The sequence below is a fragment of the Sceloporus occidentalis genome, unplaced genomic scaffold (assembly GCF_023333645.1).
Source record: "Sceloporus occidentalis isolate IW3139 unplaced genomic scaffold, rSceOcc1.0.p SCAF_2, whole genome shotgun sequence".
NCBI lineage: Eukaryota > Metazoa > Chordata > Lepidosauria > Squamata > Phrynosomatidae > Sceloporus > Sceloporus occidentalis.
In genome coordinates, this window is record NW_028316982.1 from 236,080,593 (window position 1) to 236,102,118 (window position 21,526).

The 21,526-nt window shown below is 40.2% G+C and overlaps 1 protein-coding gene across 1 annotated transcript in view; it reads left to right on the plus strand.

Annotated features, from left to right (window-relative positions):
* The window catches only part of GAP43 (growth associated protein 43), a 92,524-nt gene extending 72,613 nt beyond the window's left edge, over positions 1 to 19,911 (plus strand). Inside the window, exon 3 of the mRNA XM_089508184.1 lies at positions 19,182 to 19,911. Coding sequence (XP_089364310.1) covers positions 19,182 to 19,270 — 89 coding nt within the window. The 3' untranslated portion in view covers positions 19,271 to 19,911. The remainder of the gene's footprint in view (positions 1 to 19,181) is intronic.
* The last annotated feature ends 1,615 nt before the right edge of the window (positions 19,912 to 21,526 follow it).

Genomic DNA, 21,526 nt, shown 5'->3' on the forward strand with positions numbered 1-21,526 from the left:
ATTCAACCCTGAATTTTGTCAGAGCTGTACGTGTCTTCCTTTTTCATCATACTGGGAGCCCAAAGGAACCATGTAAGTTCATTCATTTTGAAATCCTTGTACCTTTCATGTTTTTGCTTTCAGGTCTTGAAGGACATCTTGTTTTGCTGGGCGAATTACCAAAAGCAAAAAACTGTCAGCGTAGGAAGGAGCTTGAGATACATGCATCACTATGTGCTTCCTTCATTTCTCACTGTAATCTTAGATGGGAGAGTTAAAATTTCTGAGATGTAATTTCATGATGAATTATGTGTAGCTTTTTGCTTGTTGCATATTAGAGTGTATACGTTTCTGCATTTTAAAGGAATAGTTTTAATGGCACTGCAGGTATAGGTAGAGTGAGATAATGTGATTAAAGAGCAGTCCTAGATCCATTTTCCTGTGTATAAGTCTCACTGAACTTAATGAGTCTTACATCTAGCTAGACATAGTATGGGTTGCTCTGTAAAGATGTTAGAAGAATGAAAAGTGATTGATAGATTCTTGGGGCTAATATTCACTTCTAGTGAGGTGCAGGATAGATGACTTTCATTGGGGTATTGATGCAAAAATAATAAAACTCACACCATGTGCATGGTGGTTGCAATGAAAAGGAGGTGGCCATTTGTGATTAATGTTTTCAACATAGTTGTAGTTATGTCTAGTTTGGTATCATAGTCATCCCTGGCCTGAAGAAGATGTTGCATCTTTAAGTAATGGGAAGAGCAGATGTGAATTTGACCATCAAAATGCTGCACAAACAGGATGAACACTTTTGCTTTGTAGATGTGTTCACCTGTTTTACAGAGGCAACTATAATCTCTCATCAGAAATTGTTTTCAGAGGCACTTTTAAGTTAATGTTTAGCCAGGGATCACATCCCCCCCCAAGACTGAGGAAGCAATAACATATCAATAATCTAAAACAGAGAAAAGCAGCAACAAATCTAAGCATTACATTCATAATTAGGTTTGCAATTCCAAACACTCATTCTAAGGCACAGATTCTTAAACTCTGGTTTTCCTGATATTTTGCACTTTACTTCCAAGAAGTAATAGGCAGTATGGCCAGTGCTCAAGAATTCTGGGAGTTGGAAGTCCCAAACATCGGGGGAACTAGCATTTGTCAAGCAGTTCCTAAGGAATAAAAACCATTGACATTTATGAAATGTACTTCTGTGTGAACATGTTCAAAATTGTAAGTATAAATGTATCTAGAACGAAAGTAGCTAGAAACCATCCAGGCAAGTTGGCAGGTGGGAGACTGAAAGCAGAAATGTAATAAAGTAGGGGTGCTTTTGAGCAGACTTTCTCATTATCTTTCTGTGGCTTTACATCCATTATTACAGTCAGCAATGTTTCTTTCTGGTATAGAGCTCCCAGCAACAGGCTATGCTGCCTAGGAGATTTGAAAAGCTATAATTCAAAAAAGTAACTTTAAAAAAATCTACCCATTAGAATTACTACAGTATTTTTTTTAAAAAAATCAAACAGTCTAAACTTTCAGTATGCATAAATCACCGACACCAAGGCACTCGTTTGCCTTTGCCCCAAACAGAAAAGCATTTAAGGAAATGTGAAATAATGTCAGGACTAGTGTGAGAAGCATCTGGGTGTTTTGTTGTTGTTGTTGTTGTTGTTTTTTTGGTTGTGTAGCAGATTACTGACTTAAGCTATGATACTTTTTAAAGAAAGCACACTCACACAGAATTAACAAGGGGAAAAGAAAACATATTTGTGCCTTCATTTTAAACCTCTCTTTATAGCAAAAGCCAAATAACTCAGGTATGAACTGGATTTAAAAAAAAACCCCTCATGAACAAACAAGAGAACCCAATCCTTTGCAAACTAATATTGTTCTTTGGTGAAAGGAAGTAACCTTCTGGCCTCTGCTTTGTCCACACAAGAAATCATGTGTTAGTCGATGATGGTGCTTGTTTCTTTGGCATACTATTCCATTTGTTTTGTTGCCTTATATTAGATACCTGTGCAAGATTTTACCTGTTGCATGGTCCTTACCTGGCATGTCGTGTAAAGGGGAATAAAATTAAAGAACAGTGCACAGATAAAGTACATGAAACACACATACTGTGGATTACATTGATTTTTCTGTATTTTTCCATCTTGCTCATTGCTCAGGAATGGTTCTGCATGTTACATCTTGTTAATATCGAACAACGTTTTGAATGTCAATATCTATACTACTGTGGTTTTCCGTCTTCACACATTTCCCATGATGTGGGAGTCATTTTCCTGTGGCAAGATCCCACACTACTGCAAGAGTGTAGATACCCCACTATGTGCTCAGCCCTGTCATTAGGTTTTACTTATTTATTTTATTTATATGCTGCCTTTCTTCCAAATTGGACCCAAGGCAACTCACAAAATATGCTTAAAAATGACAACAATAACAAAACAGTACAATTTTAAAACACAATTAAAACACCACATTAATACAACAAGTTAAAAATGTAAACTCTTTAAAAGGTACTAAGCTAAAAATATAAATTCATTAAAAGCATACCAAAGCAAACACTGCAAGAAAAGGCCTCCATGGGCATAATTACATAGTTAAAAGCCTGCTTGAAAGAAAAGATTTTTGCCTCCTGGGAAAAGGAGAACAGGGAAGGGGCCAGCCTAGTCTCACATGGAAGGAAGTTCCAAAGGTGAGGAACAGAATGACATAGGTGACTTGGGCAGCACTTTTTGGATGTAACAATATAGGTGACATTACACTGAGTAACATGCTTTGAATGAGGGTTGAGTAGGTACTACTCTATTTTGCCTCATGTAGCAAAAACAAAACAAGACAAAACATAAAACCTTAGATTAACCCTGCATGACATTTGTGCAGCTCTTGTGGAATTTAACTCATAAGACAGATGCTGATGAAATGTTGGGAGAGACCATTTGGAAGAAACACTCCCACACTATCTTCAGCAGTTTGGGATCATCAGTGATATAGGGGTCACTTACAAACTTCATGTCCTCAACATAAGGGTAAATACACTTTATCTCAACCCCCTCCCCCCAAAAAAACCCAAGTTCTTGAAATTTTCTAAGCTAAAAACAAAACCTTAACACATAAGACCCAAAATATTTTGGCGAACTCACAAACAGACATTCTTGCTTGGAAAAAGTCCATGGCTCCCCCCCATCTACAGTGACAGCTGAAGCTAATCACAGAAAGAACATTTTAGGAGAGTGTTACATGACATCATTTTCCAAGGTAATCAAAACATCATGACATTTTAACACTGTGGGCTCTGGTCCCACCACATCACTGAGGATTACACTACTTTGATGGTCACTTATAGATATATGAAGAACATTTGAAAATTTTCTTATCCTCATTTAGAAATAGTATCCTGATGCACTGGACACTCATTAAGAAGATGGTTAACTGCTATGAATTTTTATTTATTTCACAATTTTTGCAAAGAAAAAAGGTTACAGTGTGCAGAAAAACTGTTTTATACAAAAACTATGTTTTTGGATCAGTGTTTCAGTGCAAACCCATCACATTATCATGGAACTCTGAGTTTTTGCACAAAACATCATTTACAGGAACCAAATGAAAATGTTTACAAAGTCCCAACATGAAAATCCTCATATAGTTTGCAAAATTCAGGTAATTCACCTAGCAGGGAGAAAATCTGAAGTGAATCATTCTTGAATGTAAGAATGAAATATGCGAAGATCAACAGCCCTAGCCACTGTGGTTAGTTAGATGTTTGAAAGGGCTTCTGCTTGCATTCCATTCAGTTATCAAAAACTGACGGAATCCTTTTTTAAACTAGTGCCATCACTTAAAAAAAGGCCAATATCTTGCATTACCAAATGTATGGCTGGCATGTAGCTATATTACATCTCTTGGCACAAAACCCATAAACTCCTTCATGCTATTTTTGTGCTGGTGGAAAGTGGGGCAGTAGCAGTTTCCCATTGTTAAAACCACTGTGTTGACACCATTTTATTTTTTTCCCATTACAATGACAATAATTTCTGTACACAGATTGTTACAGGTGGGTGATATATCCCAAGTGCCAGAAAACTATGTCTTAAGAGAGTTTAAATAAAATAGGTCAGTGCAGTTTGTGTACATAGTGTAGCCTACATATCCAGAGGTAGCCATGTAGGCCATATTACAAAATGCAATAACATCTAAAATTCACAAAACAATGATACCTTCATTGGGCCAATAAAAATGCATAAAATAGATGTCACAAACTTTTGAAGCACCACTGGCTTCTTCATCAGGCAAAGGTGTTAAAAAGAAAAAGAAAAAAATGCTGATATTAGTCAAGATGTTGGTTGACAATTCCTCAACACTAGCTGCATCTTAATAAGGGTTTAATGTTAAAATGGTTGTACATGTTGCTAGAGGCAGAAAGATAAAACATATTCTCTCTTCTAATCATTCCATATAGCATAGGTGGGCAACTTTGATCCATCTCGGGACCATTTTAGCCCTCCTGGGTTCCACTGCAGCTGGGATCATGCCAAAAATATGGAGGGTTTTTAAAAACCAACAACAACCTGTAAGTGACCAAAAGATCCTCATTTTTCAGAAACACAGAGAATAGCATATTTTTGCTTAAAGCAGTTGCTAGAATGTAATTTTCTTGTGCTAAATAACCCCAAATTATATATTTTTGCATAAAGTGATAGTGAGAACCAAGAGGCTGCCAAAATGTATACAGCAACATATTTCTGATTTCTGCCATAAAATATCAGTGGGGCTTTATCTCAGGTGTATGGAATAGCAGTCTCTTCAAAGAAGGTTACCCAGGGACGTGCCATTAGATGCAGCTCTATCTTCAGCCTGTCTGTGTGTGCAAATAGTAATCTGTCCAACTAGATGGACAGATCTTCTGACTTAGTACAAGTCAGCTTGCTATATTTATAACAACTTTGAGGGTCCATGAAGATTTAGAATGTAAAGATTATGATAATAATGAAAGATTCTATTTATATTGTGTGCCAATTGTTAGAAAGGCAACAGTTTAAAGTCCCTCAGTGCACATAGTTAGTTTGTGCAATTCATTATCTAGGAAGGTGAACGTTTTTGATCACTATTCTTTTCCTATCACCATTTTTTGAAGGACCTGGATGAAAACAGGCATTTGGAAATGATTATGAGTTTGATACAGTGACACACATGGGTGGGTGGGAGTGTTCTTCAATAATTTTAGATGTTTAGGTTCTTCTAATGTGGTTAGAAAATGGCTTGATGTTGCAGGGTTTGGAAGTTTGGAGAGAACTTCTGGGGCCACAAGGTAGGCATCAGAGCTACAACTTTGCCTACCCCTGCTGTAACAGATAATATTGTAATAGGTCCAAGAAAGAAACAGATAAACCATGTGAGGAGAGCCTCTTAGCTGTTGGGAATAAAGTAATGTATCTCGCCTTTTATTTTTATAATGGTGAATACAGGGAAATGTGAGAAAATGCTTTCTGTTTCTTTTGTCCTGAGTAGTGGGGACAAGAGGCTTGGTGTGAAGAAGTTAAATAAAATTATCAGGATTAGTTGGATGGTTGGGATTGGTTGCCTTTAAAAAAAAATGCTAGTAAAAATGAGTGAGGGAGCTGTCCCCTCTCAATTCTTGCCTTTCTACTCTATCAGATGTTTTACTAGCCCTGCTGCTAACTGTGATAACTGAACATGAGAAAAACATGCACACCCTTGGCTCGGTTCCGTCTTCTTTTCCTAATGAATAGATTTGGTACAGGGACAAAAAGTGTTAGGTTGAGTTTACAACTTGGACCACTAGTTCCTTGGCAGTGACTACTCCCCCCCCCCCCCATGTTACAAGGTGGTTGTGTCTCCTTTACTTGAAGTGGGGATGGTTAGTGCTGGAGCCCATAGCTTGAAAAATTTAAAAAAGTTATGTTATCAGCAACCAGATATTCCAGTGTGGTCCTAGGATCAAAAGTGCTATTTATATGAGAATAGCAATACAGTGGCCACTGCTATTTGACAATACCAACAATAGAGGCAACTGGACTCCTCCATCTTATGTATGGGCTTATTTGATAATTAAGGAGCTACACCCATCACTACATTCATTCAAGTCTTGTAGAGCACTCCTGTGGAGACTGGACTTTTCAACCACTCAGCTGAATGTTTATTGTTGGAAGCCTGTTTGGCAATTCAAGATAAGACAGCAATAGAAAGGCAACTCCCACTTGGTATACTGTTCAATACAATGCAGGTTGCTTGTCAGTTCTGTTGCTGACAAACCACTCCCCTTGACTCCATAGCAAAATATCTCTCTCTCACACACACACACACTCTCTCTCACACACACACGCACACACTTTTGGAGTTTTGTGTTAAAACTTTGCTGTCTTCCACCAAATGTTGGTGGTTTTGTGTGTGAGTGTATGTGTGGATTGGGAGTGGATGTCTAGCCACTTCTGGTTCTTCTTTTTGTCTTTGCATTTTAACACCTGGTATGGCCCATGAAACCCTGGTTGAAAGTTTTGTGCTTTGGATCATTGGAAGTTGCCTCCTGTTGTAGAGCTTAACTGAATACACAGTGGAGAACAGTGTCCACTCAGCTTATCCCCAACCCCAATGGCCCCATCATATCATATTCAAGACATTCACTTGTTCATTTTCAGGCTTAATTTAAGTTACAAGTCATTTCACAGCTGAGATTCTGTTCATTCAATATCTGGCATCCTTGATTATTAAACTGAAGCAGGTATTAACTAGCAATAGAGTTTTTTGTTGTAGAATATCCTTTTGGGAACACCTGCCTGGCCTTCACACTGAGTTTCTTCAGGCATCAGGCAAAATTTATATTTCCAAAACTGCTTGTCAACTGTTTTTGTTTTTTATTTCTTGCTTTACTCTGTCTGCAAAACAGATTATCCTCCTCTTTATTGATTATTGCCCTGCTTTACTGATGATTCATTTATTCCTTGAGTCATGTTCTATTTATATGAGCCCTTTTCCTCGCTTATGTTTGTTTTTCAGTTTATTAGTCTTCAGCGTGATGTTTATTTTTTGACAGAGCAATCCTATCATTTCCCCCCTCAGATTTAAGTCCTTCTATGTTGAACTGAGCTTATTCAGAAGAACCTATGCATGGGGATGCAGTATAAGAATGCAGTTCTTAATTATGCTTTCTTTGAAGTTGGTTCTACCAGGTTTTCCATGCTCTGCAACTCATGTGATGTGGACTATGTTGTTATAATTTGTTGATATGATGATAAATATTTTTAATATTTTAAATTCTGGAATATTCTACTGTTATCTGTGAGCTGGTCAGGCAAGAGTGTTAAATACCTTGTGAAGAAATGAATTGTGGTTTTGGAATAGAAAATCTGTTGCACAGAACTGAACAGGAATAAAACTTAAGAGTTTATTTCTCTTAACAACAGTCCTACTGCTTAGTAGAAAATATCCACACCGGAAAGAATTACACCTAATTGCACTTGCTTACCTGCCTTTGGCTTTGCCTGCTGTGGCCTTGGACCCAACCTGGTTACTGTACTCTTAAAACCTCCTCCCCTCCTCTACAGAATGTGACCCCTGAGAGCCTTCCTAAATTGGAAATTGTTCCCTTGGCTGAAAATGGTTCCCTATCTCCAATATATTTGATATACTGATGTACTACAGTTGGATTTGTTCCCAACTAGGTCATTTATCAGCAAGGTGGGCGAGAGTCCCAGAAATACCCAATGATTACAACATAATGTTTGAGTACCAGCAAGTCTTTGATTAAGGAGACAGAAGGGAAAACTATAACAATTACACTGAAATTGTGAGGATGGCATTATTCTCTCCTTTCCTTTGTACAGAGAATGACAAAATGACACCTTGGTGTCATTAAAGGACCTTCACTGACTTCAGTAATAAATATTAGAAAGAAAACAGAAGAAAGGAGTCATTTTATCATCTATCCCAGCATGTCATTTTGGGGGGTGGTTGTTGCAGAGATCAATGCCTCTTGTTTCCATAGCAATATCTTACAGCCAGGCTTCTAGGACCTTTTAGAGAAGCATCCACATGTGCTCAGGTGACTCATAAATGACATGTACCTATTTTATTGTGGGAAGACAACTGGACGTGTTATTTTGAGGACGGAATGTAACAGTTTCTTCCACTCTCATTCAAATGAGAGAAGGCTATTTCATAATGATTTAAAGTAAGGCATTAGAAAGCCAGCATTGTCATGTTATATCATATCCTATTTCATTGTATTTCTTTCTGTAACAAATTGCTCTCAGGCGCCTTACATAAATACAGATAAAAAACAAAAAATATTTGTGTGTCTCTCTCTCTGTGTTTAAAATTAACAGCAAAAGTAGCATAAAATATGCATTTAAACTAGCATAAATTATATGCAGCAGCAACAAGAGATCAAAAATGTTCCATAGTGATAAAACAGTAAACCAAGTAGAAAAAATATTTCGCCATTTAAAAAGTTTGTTGGAGGATGTACCTTTCCCTTAAATTTATACCTCACTTTTCCATCAAACAATAGCACTCTAGACATTTATTAATAAAATTCAAATAAATGTTTTTTGTTTGCACAAAATATATATTAGAATGGGAATTGGGGAGTTCCTCTGCAGTGGGCATTCCAGTAATAGGACTATTACTGACAGGGCCCACTTTGGATTCCACTGAGGATCTGGGCAAAGAAAATTCCTGTGCATTTTGGTTATTTTTTGCAGGGGCAGGGGAAGGAAATCCACAGCTATAAAGGATCTCTTTCTGTCCCATGGTGGCAAATTGAGGTCTAATTCAAATGTGTAAAAAAATAATAATACTACACTGCCTGGAATGAGTCACTTAGCAATGGTATTACTGTTTTAAAAGATAAACAAAAGTAAGAAAGCACTTCATGTATTCATTTTAGCTCAAGCTTTGCTGGCTATTAAAGAACTATGAAAGAAGAATGAAAAGATTCGGGCTAGGATGGATTTGGTTTTGGAACATTCCAAAGGGTTAAAAGGAAAAAAACCTATGAAGCCACCAGAAGGGTAATAATAGTTTTTCAAACCCTTGTACAAGCAACATCTTCTTGCTAACTGCCAGATGTCTGCGCCCAGCTGGAAATGTATCCAAGCCTACATAGTCAAGCTGTGAAAATCACTCCACAGCTGTGGCTATGGTAAAATCACAATTTATACTTGCCAGGAATATCATGCAGGTGTCTCTCTCTGAGGGACAGGTCATTAGATGTCCCTAATCCTGTCAACTCATCTACATCAAAGCACATAGGACAGAAGTGCTATTCTGATTGTTAATGTGGCTTATTTTGAGCCACTGTTCAAATAATCTTGGTGACATTTTTTATACTGTTGGGTATGGGTGTTTCCAAGGAGCTAATCACTTGGCTATTCAAATCGGCTTACCTCTATCTTGTTTAAAGCTTAATTTGGGTGGCATCCTGATCTTGTCAGAAGGCTTTCGTCACCAAATTTGCTGCCCAAATACAGCCTGGCTCCATCTCTGCTTCCAGGAGCACTCCACTGGCGATTTTCTTAAATCAGAAAACTCCTGGATTCAAAAAGAACTGTGTGGAATCCAATGTAATACCATCTATAGAGGAGTGGAAAGCTAAAATATGTGAATATACAGTAATGGATAGGTTATCTATGTATGCTGCAGGAAATACAACTAAGCAATATGAAAAAAAATGGGTGAAAGTTCAAAAACTTTGGTGTTAAAAGATTTCTAGAGTATATTCTTTATTTCTTTTGAGAATTGATTGAAGGATTATAGATGTATATAGCTAATTGTATATTGGTTGTTATATTTGTGTCTTTTTGTTTTGTTATATTTTTAATGTGTATAATTTTTTTTAAAAGAAACACAGTGACTTAAATCCAAAGGCTAAACCTAACTAGCATAGACTCCTGGAATTAATGGCTACTTCATAAGGCAACGCTTTTACATATGCTTCATTGATTCAGTGGGTCTTTTCTAGTTGGGATTAACTGTTACATTTCAGCCAAAGCCTCTTCCCATGGTCCACTGCCTCATCCATCTCATTATATTTGCATGCTCTCACTTATCTGCTCTCAGTATACCAAGTACACCGACAAAATATGTTTTGAAGACAACAGGGCTCCTGTCAGCGGAGTGTTATTTTTCTGCAAATGGTGAGGGCGAGACTGGTGCTCATCAGGGAGAGAATTCCCTCTGAATGGCACTAAATGCACCTGACAGTCTGTCTGCCATCTCTTCCTCCCTGGGGTGTTTCTTTCGGTACAATTAACGTGTCTGGGCTGATGGAAGAAGGCCTGATGTTCTTCTGAAAGAGCACTCAGAGAGGTAAGGAGAGTGTGGTGATGGCAGCAGTGACAGAGAGGGGTGGAAAAAAGAGCAGCGCAGTGTATCCCAGACATTTTGCACAACTGCCAGCATCACTTCTGTGTGAAGGAGGGGGGCTTCAAAGAGAAGTGAGGAAGCCTGTCTTTTCCCTGTTCCTGCAATGTGAATGTAGATCTAACAGGGCTGAGCCATTACATTCACAAAGAGCAACTCTCACTTACTCCCTCCCTCCATTATCTTTTTCTCCTTCCTTCCTTCCCTCCCTCCCTCTTGAATGATTTCTCAGGAGAGACATTAGAGTTTTTTGCCCATCAGCCAAAGTTGGAGGGTTTCCATGACAACCAGGCAGCTGGTGTCTAGACACTGTGAGGGATGCCTTGCAACAGAGCCCTGATTCTCATTTCCCTGCACACCCTTTACATTGAAAAGCAGGAGGGAAGACTCACATTGCCTCCCCCTTCCTTTCCATTTACAACATGCAGGCGCCTGTGTACACCCAGGCACCCATGACACATGATGGATTCTCCATCCCTTAGAGAAAAGGGGTGGTGGCAGCAGAAAGAATCCCAAATAGAGCCCGCCTTGATCCAAATTGAAGAAGCAGGGAGGTGGTTACTGTGATGGATTTGAAGACCATTTAATTGGATCAGAAAACAGCAAGCATCTTTTAGGACAACACAAAGAGCTCCTTTGCCCCCATAGAGAGGGCATGCTTATCAAATTTGCAGGTTACTCCAAATTAAGAGGGGTAGATAATACCGCAAAGGACAGGGTCAGCATTCAAAATGGCCTTAACAGATTAGAAAGATGGGCCAAAACTAAGAAAATGAATTTCCATAGGAGAAATGTAAGGTACAGTGTGCTCACACTGTACATGGGCGCATCATATGCGGCTTCCAGCCTACACATAATCCACATGGGGGAAAAACAATGGTGTGCAGGGTTGCAGCACATGTGCCACACCATGCCATGGGCTCGCACCCTATTATTTTCAATGGGGCATGAACATACATGCATTTGTAGTTTTTTGTGGGTTTTTCAGGCTAGGTGGCCATGTTCTAGAAGAGTTTCTTCCTGACGTTGCACCAGCATCTGTGGCTGGCATCTCCAGGGAATGCTTGCCTGGAAAAAGTATATACTGTGTGAGCCTGGGAATATAGGAGTGATCTGCATGAGTATTGTTCTGTTGCTGATAGCAGGCCTCAGGCTGGGAGGCTAATGCAAAAGAGGATTAATGTCTGCTAATTGGTGATCATTATCTGCTGGGAAAGCCCCTGACATTGAATGGCTTCCCATTTGAATTTGCTGAGTCCTCATTTTGCTATTGTTCATGACTGATAGCCAAATTTTGTTCACTACATAAGGGAAGGGTCCATTGTACTACACTTAGGGAGTGTAGTGAAATGGACAGGTATAGGATGGGGGACACCTGACTTGACAACAGTACATATGAAAGGGATCTCAGAGTCTTAGTGGACCTTAGTGCTTTGATTGTGTGTTCCTGCATGGCAGGGGGTGGATTAAATGTCCATCATGGTCTCTTCCAGCTCTATGAGTCTGCAGTTCTATGTCTCTATATTCAATATTTCATTAGAGTTGGGAAAATTGGTCCACTGGAGAACAATTGTTATGGGTATGGTTGTTTTGCAAACTGGAGAGAAATATCCTATTTCTGGTACACAGATTTTGATGCATACAATCAGGATAAATCATAGGATGTTGCATACCTGGAGTGCCATTAGTCCAATACAATACCTTTATTCTACAGCAATTCAACTGCATTATTGAAAGTGTCACCTATGCTTGATTTTACCTATTATATACATACAACTTTTCTGCCAAAGCATTTGAGTGGTTTACATTTTATAAGAATGACTCCAAACACAGCAAATTCAAATATCAGTGTTACATAATGGCCAGTTGGAATGGGCACTGCAGGTGTCAGATATGAGGCGAGGAGCCAAATTTCATGTTATCACTGATGAATGAGGCAATTCTTGGAAGGAGAAGACAAAAGGGTGATGTGTTTTGGACAGCCTGGTGGCATCCTAATTCATCCCTTCAGAGCCAGGATCAGTTTCAACTTCATTTTATGTGCTCATCATGGTTTATAACATGTCTCTGCAATGATAAACTCTCAATACTTCGTTAAAAAGGTAAAATACTTAGGACTGTTACAAAAAAGCTACAGGCCATATTTGCTGGAGCTACATTCATTCAAAATATAAAATGGGTTATTAGAATTTGAATAGTAGCCCATTTAACCCAATCCTATATACCAATGCTGTATCTTCACTGCAGAAATAATCCAGTTTGTCACAACTTTCTCTGCTTAGGCTCAGTACTATGGAATTCTGGGAAGCGTAGTTTGTTGTGGCACCAGAACTCAGCTCTGGTGCCATAACAAACTGCACTTTCCAGAATTCCATACCATTGAGCCATGGCAGTTACAATGGTGTCAAACCTGATTATTTCTGCAGTGTGGACACAGCCCCAAAATACTGACATAGGGGCTGTTCATGTGGGTGGTGGGACGCCACCCCTTTTTGCCCCGGATCAGTGCTGGTCCAACCACACGCAGTGGCACCAATTCACTCCCTGCAGGGAGCAAAAAGAAGCTGCATCGTTTGGGTGCTGCACCGGAGGTGCGTCATCATAGTGTGCATGGTTTAAACAGGTGCGTGCCAAAATGGCACTCTGCAGGCAGCGGTAGGGCTTCGAGTGTTCAGCCCTCACCTCGGGCACTCGCCAGCACCAGTCTGTATAGCCCCAGTCTGACAGCGGTCAGAAAACTAGGCAAATATCTCTGCTGTTCTGCAGTTGACATGATATGCACAGGGGTAGTTGTGTACTGTTTGTTTGGGGTCTTTTAACTGGATGCACTGGGCTAAATCTAGGCTGCCATGTGCTCTGTTGACTTTTAGTTTGTCCTATCTGTAAAATCAATAATCTCTCCATGGGAAAATATTTTTGTTTCTTCTTAGAGACTTTTTCTCACCTCATAATATAGCAAAATTATAAATAGGTACAAAGCATGAAAATAGGATAGTTGGAGGTAGGCTTCTACCATATATTTCCTACCATCTTCCTGACTTAAGGATGTCAGATCTCAGGGTCTGGCCCTTTATCTCCAGGCTTCACAGATCATATCTAGGCAGGAGATGAGGGTGCAAATTCTCAAGATTTGGGGGATTGTCTCTGGACAAGAGAAAAGGACAGTTCAAATCCCCAGTTCAACTAGCAGAGCAAAACCTTGCAACAGTGTGCAAAGCTTAATTGATTCATTGCTGCAGGGCGATCTATCTATTTTCTTTGGTTCCTCTTTTCCTACCAGTTGTTTAAGCACTAGAACTCACCTTCCATTCTGCTTTCCATCCACTTTCTGGCTAGAAGCATGTAGGCTAAATTGAATATTCCTTATTCCTTCTCCCTAAGTAGATGAAAAAGCTTAATCCCCTCATTTAACTTTGAGATTTTTGCCTTAATTTCCACAAAACAGTTGAATGAGCAATTGTGGTTTGTACTTAGTGCATAATGTCTAATGACATTACCAGTGGTTCTCCCTAGATCTCGGTCTGGGACAATCCTGAACTGGCAACCCTACCCTGACTTGGTTGGCCCTCTTGGTCGTCTTAAAAAGCAATGTTCAAGATTCTACTGTTATTCAGGAGAGTGAGTTAATGTGAGAATGTTTCTGGTCTTCTCTATTTCTAGTCTATATTCATTCTAGAGAGGTTCATGTGGTTCAGTATTTCATGGACCTATTTTAAGAAAGATGATAGAACCTTCCTTTGTAAGAAGGCTGTTGGATAATGGGTATGTTGGTATTGTTCTCCATGTGTTTCTTGTTGTTGTTATTGCTGTTTTAGTGCCTGTTCTTTTATTGAATGTCATGCTTTAACATGTGTTAGGAACTAACTGCAAGACTTTCTGCACTAGAGTTTGGAGTTTTGGAGTCTGTAAAACACACACACATATTCAGAATGAATCTTGTTTCAGAGCAAGTGGCTGGCAGATTTGTCTCCATCAAAATACTATCTTTATGAGTCCCAACCAAAGGCAAATCAAATTTTAAATAAATATTCACCTAACGAAAGGCCGTGGACTCTATATCTAGCCTATAGATTTTCCATGAGCAAAGTTCCACCTTGATTCCAAATGAATCCAAAGGAAAGTGAAGTTTTCAGGTCACTATGACTTAGATACAAGGATAAAGGCAATGTTCTACAGTGGGTATCCCCCTTGGATACCAAAATCTGTGAATGCTCAATGGCCTAGTAAAATGCTGTCCCTTATATAGAATGGAAATATCAAGGTTTGCTTTTTAGAATGTGTGTGTGCGTGTGAGAGAGAGAGAATATTTCCAAGTTGTAGATGGCTGAATTGATGGATAAAAAAAATCTGTGGATATGGAGGGATGACTGTACTTTCTTAATGGTCAGAGTAAAGATCAAGGTGGATACACATCAATCAAATGGTTGATGCAAACTATTAAGGGAATGCTTCATTCTGAATGAGCAGTGTCAGCAATAAATATGAAAACCCTGAGGGACAAATCTCTTGAGGTTATTGTAAGGGGTCCATAGTAATGATATAAATTATTTCTACTGTACCTGTGTTTGGTCACTTAAAGATTCCCCCCCTCACAAACTCAAAACCAAAAGTCATTAGCCATACAAAGATAGGGAATGTGGGAAGGGGGAGAGAAATAGAAGGAGAGATAGACTGAAAAGGAGAAAGAGATCTGTAGCAATATGCTGTTGTCTGCTCAAATTTAATTAATTCTGGCAAGTCAAAGAGAGCTTGGCAGGTCCCAAGAGACTGCATTTTACCCGGAAACCCACTCAACCTAATTTCACCAATGTAGGGCAGTAGAAGAACTTGGCGCACAGCCTGTAAGCCATTAACACATAGTGTAAGTGAAGCCATGTGGGAATACTGCCCTACCTTGGAAATACTGCTCCTTCTGCTTGACTTTGTTTGATAGCAACCAATGCTGCATTTATTCATAACTGTCATGTATTTACTGCTGTATGTTCCCTCACAACATCCTTGCACTTTGTACAAAATATAGAGTGTGTTAATAGGCAAATTTGGATTTGGATTTCCTGCATGGCAGGGGGTTGGACTGGATGGCCCTTGCGGTCTCTTCCAACTCTATGATTCTATGAAATATTTTTTAAGAAACTGCACCTAGGACTCTTCTTCTCAATTACTATGGAGAAGAGCATTAAGCGATTATCTGATGAAGGGAGAGCACTGGTGGCCGGTCACATGTTTTAAATTTCAGTTATGTTGTTCCATTATTTGATAATGCCACAAAAACATAGCAACAATATACAGCATGCTGGAACTGGAAATGGCAGTGAAATAAAGACTATTTTGATCCTTTGAGAAGACACATCTTAAGATCAATACCTCCTTCATAATGCATTTGTAGTTCTACCACAAGTCACACTTTTGCGAAACACTAAGAAGGGAGTCAGCATAGCATAGTGGTTTGAGTGTTGGACTATGACTCTGGAGACCAAGGTTTGATTTCCCACATGACTGTGAAACCTTGAGCAAGCCACATGCTCTCAGTCTGAGGGAAAGACAATGGCAATCCTCCTCTGAACACATTTTGCCAAGAAAGTCCCATGATAGGGTTGCCTTAGGGTCATTGTAAGCTGAAAACAACTTGAAGACACACAACAATAATAACTACAAATTAAACCAAAGAATTATAAGATAGAGCCATGACAGTTAAAGTAGTGTCAAATTACATTAATTTTGCAGCATGGAAGCAGCCCCCATAGGCATTTGCCTCTTAATACAGAAATTCCATATATTTTATATTAAAATGCAAGGGATCTATTTGATTAAAATTCCTATGTCAATGGAACAAAATGAATTCTGCATGCCATGGCATACGATATATTAGCAGCACTGTAAATTGAATCAATACAAGAAATGGCCTTTACTACTGTTCAGGTAGAGGGCCAGTGTGGTGTAGTGGTTTGAGTGTTGGTTTGACTAGGACACTAGAGAATCAGGGCTCAAATCCCTGCTCAGCCATGGAAACCCATTTGATGACCTTGGATAAGTCACACTCTCTGTCTCAAATGAAGGCAAAGACCTCTGAACAAACCTCTGTCTTTTGTCATCTGAACAAACTTTGCCAAGAAAACCCAATGATAAGTCTGCCTTAGAGTCTCCATAAGTCGGAAATGAGTTGAAGGTATCTTACAACAACAATTGTGCAGGAAACCTTGACCTTTTCCCAGTGTAAACTCATACATTTTTGTTATTCTGTCTATAGCGTGGTACAGAGCGCCAAAAACAGGTGCCTCCCTGGCGCCTCTTTTTTGTGCGGCACTGCTGTGCAGCAAAAAAAGAGCGCCTGAAAGCGGCTCCTTTTTCTGGTGCTGCTGCAATGCAGCAAAGTGCCAGAGATGTCACAGTGATGTTGCCATTTGGAAGCGGCACAGTGCGATGTCATCATTACGCGCTCCATCTGGTGGGTGCACTGCAGCTGCAGCGCCCTCATCACATGCAAGGGTTGCTGGGCGTGTGGGCGCTCCACCCACCAGTCAATCCTCGCACATGACAAGGGTGCTGCAAAAGGCCGTCTGTTCTGGGCCTATATAACACATTTCCTTTTCATTTTATACCCAGTTGCTTACATTCTTTTTTCCTGTTACAAGATAGCTCAAATACTAGTCAATCAATTAATCAATCTTTTATATTGGAAATACCTTGTATATTCAGTTCTTTGCCATGTTTCCTATACCCTGAACTCTGTTAAATTTCAGTCAGTGTAATCAATTCACTATAACTATCACTCCCAGTTCATCCTCAGAACCACCCGTTTCTATTGTTGTTTCTTGTTGTGTGCCTTCAAGTTGTTTCCAACTTATGGCGACCCTGTTGTATTCACTGACTGAAATTTCTTGGCAAGACTGAACAAATCTAACTTCCCATTGCCTTCCCCTGAGGCTGGGAGAGTTTGACTTGCCCAAGGTCATTCAGTGGGTTTTATGGCTGAACTGGGAATCAAACCCTGGTCTGCAGAGTCACAATTCAATGCACAAATCACTATGGCCCTTATCACATGTGAAAATTGGAACTCCACTCCAAAGCCATTCCAAAGGGAAGGGGAAGTAGATTCAATTCGAATCTAAGTCAATTTAAATGATTAATTATAACACGTGATGAGTGAAATTGTGGTCATTCCTGAGGCAAAGCTGAACGGATGTAACATAAGTTATCATACCATGCAGATTCAACAATTCGAATTGGCACCCTTGCATATGCTCAGTGGGACTCTGAACGCATCAAGAACTTTTACACTTCCGGGATGAAGAAGGGGGCCACTTCCTGTTTCATATTTCGCATGAATGCTAGCCTTACGTGAATGATTGCTTTGCCTTTCTTCTTCCCTTCTATTTTATTCTATTTTTATTGTATTTCAACAATTTAGCAATGCCCACAACTCCCGCCATGTGTGGTCTTGAGTATGTGTACGTGAGTATATGTGTGTGTGCGTGTATGGTGTCCAAATATACACATACACACACACACACACACACAGAGAGAGAGAGAGAGAGAGAGAGAGAGAGAGAGAGAGAGAGAGAGAGAGACTGACTTGTCCCTCCATATTTGCTAGGGTTAGGGTCAGAAGACCCCCGTGAATATGGGAAAACCGCAAATAACAAAAACACCATGTTTTTACCTGAGAGGACACCTTTCTAGGAATCTCTAGGTCCTCCAGTGCAACTCTGTGGTCAATGTCCTACAAACACTGACCATAAAACTGCACTGGAGGAGATACAAATGCCTAGTAGAGTATTCTCTCTAGGAATCTCTAGGTCTTTCAGTGCAAGTTTTAGTTAAAGTTGACCATAGAGTTGCACTGGAAGACCTAGATATTGCTAGAGAGAACGTATTAATCAAATCCGTGAATAATCACATCTGCAAATATCAAAGCCACAAATATGGAGGGAAGAGTATACACACACACACACACACACACACACACACACACACACACACACACACGTGTGTGTGTGTGTGCGCACATATATAGGAGGAGGAAGCAGAAGGATGGAGGGTGCAAACGGAGGCAAGATCGGGGTGACAGAAGAGGGAGGAAGAGGAGAAGGAGGAAGGAGAAGGACAGAGGGGGCAAATGGAGGCAAGATCAAGGTGACACAAGAGGGAGGAAGAGGAGGAGGAGGAGGAAGCAGAAGGACAGAGGGGGCAAATGGAGGCAGGAGTACTGGAAGCAAATGGCACAAAATTGCAGCACCGCATCATGAGAAATGTGGCACCTTGGAGGTTGTGGGAGGGTGTACTAGGACCGAAGCAAAGTTGAATTCCACACCAAGACCAATTCGAATTAGATTTGTATTGACCTTGGAAAAAGATTTGTCAATTTGCTAGTTCACCAAATTCACCTACTTCTGGAGCGACTTTGGATTGACTTAGGACAGGGCTCGGAATGGCTCTGCATAGACAGCAATCGTGTGTGATCATCTATCATGTAATATAAATTCCCATGATTGGGTCTGGATTGGCTTCAGATTGGAGTTCCAACAATCGTTGTGTGATAAGGGCCTATGCCATGCTGGCTCTCAATTTCTATTAGAACCCCCACTTCATCTGTAAATGTACCTAGAAAGGGCAAAGTGGCAGATGAGGCATGGAGCTTGTATTGCTGGGAGGTAAGGAAGCTTCCACAGTCAAAAGGTGGACAATTTAAAATATTGGCATGGCTCAAGAACTTTGCGCTCTTCAGGGAATGTGTCCATCCAGGTTTCTTTATAACTAGAGCCATTAACCTTAAGTCACACACTTCTTTACAGTTCTGTGTTTGTACTTCCTAGATACTGTAGAAGAAACCAAACCTTCTGAAAGTGCCCAGCAGGAAGACGTGAAAGACAACGAGAGCGAGGCGGACCAAGAAAATGCCTGAACATTAAGAAATGACTCCCTGTTGCCCTGCCCTCCCCCTACTTTCCCATATTTTTCCTCCCTTCCTTGTTCCAATCTGACCCCTCTCCTACTCACACCTGTGAGTCTGTCTGTCCTCCTTGTCCCTTCTACCGCCCACTTAACCCTTTTTCTCTCTGTGTGGCAAACATTTAAAGAAAAAAAAAGCAGGAAAAAATCCCAGTCAAACAGTGTGGCTTAAACATTTTGTTTCTTGGTGTTGTTATGGCGAGTTTTTTGGTAATGATGATCCAATCATTTTGGGAAAATTCTTGCACTGTATCAGAATTGTTTGATCTGCGCGTGCGTGTGTTTGTCTGCCCACCATGAGTGCGCTCTTTCTCTCTCTTTCTCCTGCTTTCCCCCACTTCCTTTCTCTCTGTTCCAAGTGTGTGTGCAATGTTGCGTTCATCTGAGGAGTCCAAAACCTATTGAGTGAGTTAAGGAAAAAAAAGAACAAACATTTTTTCTTTTCTCCCTTTTTCAATGTGATGATGGACTGAACTATAGGAGACAAGACAAACCAAGCAGAAAAGAAGGAAAAAAAGAAAAAAAAAGAAAAACACAGAATGAGAATACAACCCCCGTTTGTTTTAAATAAATAAATAAATAAATAAAGCAAATGTGCCAATTAGCGTTACTTGTGACTCCTGGCTCCTTTTTCAAACTGAAGAATGACAATAAAGGAGAATCGTTATAATAACACTGTAATGGATTTCTGTGGCAGATTGTACTCCAATGGATTTTTGTGTGCTCTATGGGTAGACATCCTCTACAACGGTTATCTATATGGCAATTTACAAAAGGGGGCACAGACTTGTTTCCTTTGATGTATTAAGTAAGAATGGCCATCTGATATATGCCAGCTGAACACTACAATTTTGATGCTCAATGTGAAATGAAAATTTTGCACATTTGTGCAGCCATTCTTACATGAAAGCATATATGTATTTTCCAACACAAATCTATATCAATTTAACTGTGTAATTGCAGAAGTGATTGACCTAAACTTGTTTAAGTCATCATCCTCTCTTCTGATGTTCTCCTCTTTGGGATTTATGAATTGATACTCATGCCTGACCACCAGCTATGCTTTTCCTTTCCATTCAACGCCCAATGCAATCCCAGAATGTGTGCTACATACCCTCAGTAACTTACTGCAGAAGATGAGAAATCATCCTCTGGGGACAACTGGAAGTCCCAGTGTTGTTTCACTCCATTTCGTTTCCTCACCTCCTCCTCATACTTGCATTGATTTTCTCCTTTTCTCTTCCTGTTAATCTCTTCCTCATCCAACAAAACTCTCTCAGGACTACCTGACTTGTGATCAACTACTTGGAGGGTCTTCAGTCATGCCCTTCTCTCCCCCAGCTGGCCTGGCTGATGATTCCTTGACATCACATTCCTGTGAGGGTGGCATTGCTACTGAGGCCCTGTCTGTAGTCCCTAACTGAAGTGAACTCCAGCTTCTCCATTCACTCTACAGTCACTTTAATGTGTGAGAGAGGAACTGTACTACTCCTTCACTAGACAGACAGTTTTGCTGATCATGAATTATTAGACACTGGTTTCTTCCAGGGCTGAACTGTGACTGGCTTCCTGGTGGGGGGTTGGGTTTTTGTCAGAGCACTGATGTTGGCATCTTTCCATTTTCTTATCTCACAACTATAGTCCCTATAAAGGGGACAGGACCTTGAAAATTAAAGCAGGGTGACAAAAATAGTGGCCCCAAACAGTGGTAGATCTGATGCCTACTACATGCAAATGTAGTGTTCTACTGGGTAGTGTCTGCACAAGCCAATGGAGAGTCCCCTCCACATCCTCTCAGCAAGTGGTTTAGATGGTACATGGCCTGAACCCCAGTTCTGGTGAGAACTGTCTGAGCAATGTCTGGCCAGTTAAGTGCTGAACCCAATACTTAAATATACCTCCCTTATAACAGTAAGTCACCTTTTGCTCCGGATCTTCCCAGAAGATCTAGAACTATCAATTGCAATGTTGGATGGGTGTTTGCATGTCTGTCCAGCTGGCTTCTGCAGTGGCGAGTCACTCCCTCTGAGGTGCCCAACCATGTTATCAATGCTGGGCATCATTCTGACCTTAGAGGGAAGAACTTGTCATGGTGGTTGCCATGTCAGGTGGCACAATTGGATGCATATGCAAACAGCCACCAAGTGTCACAATGGAGGGCCCTATGTGATGAGGGGGACACTGGAGCACTTCCAAGACCAGAATACTC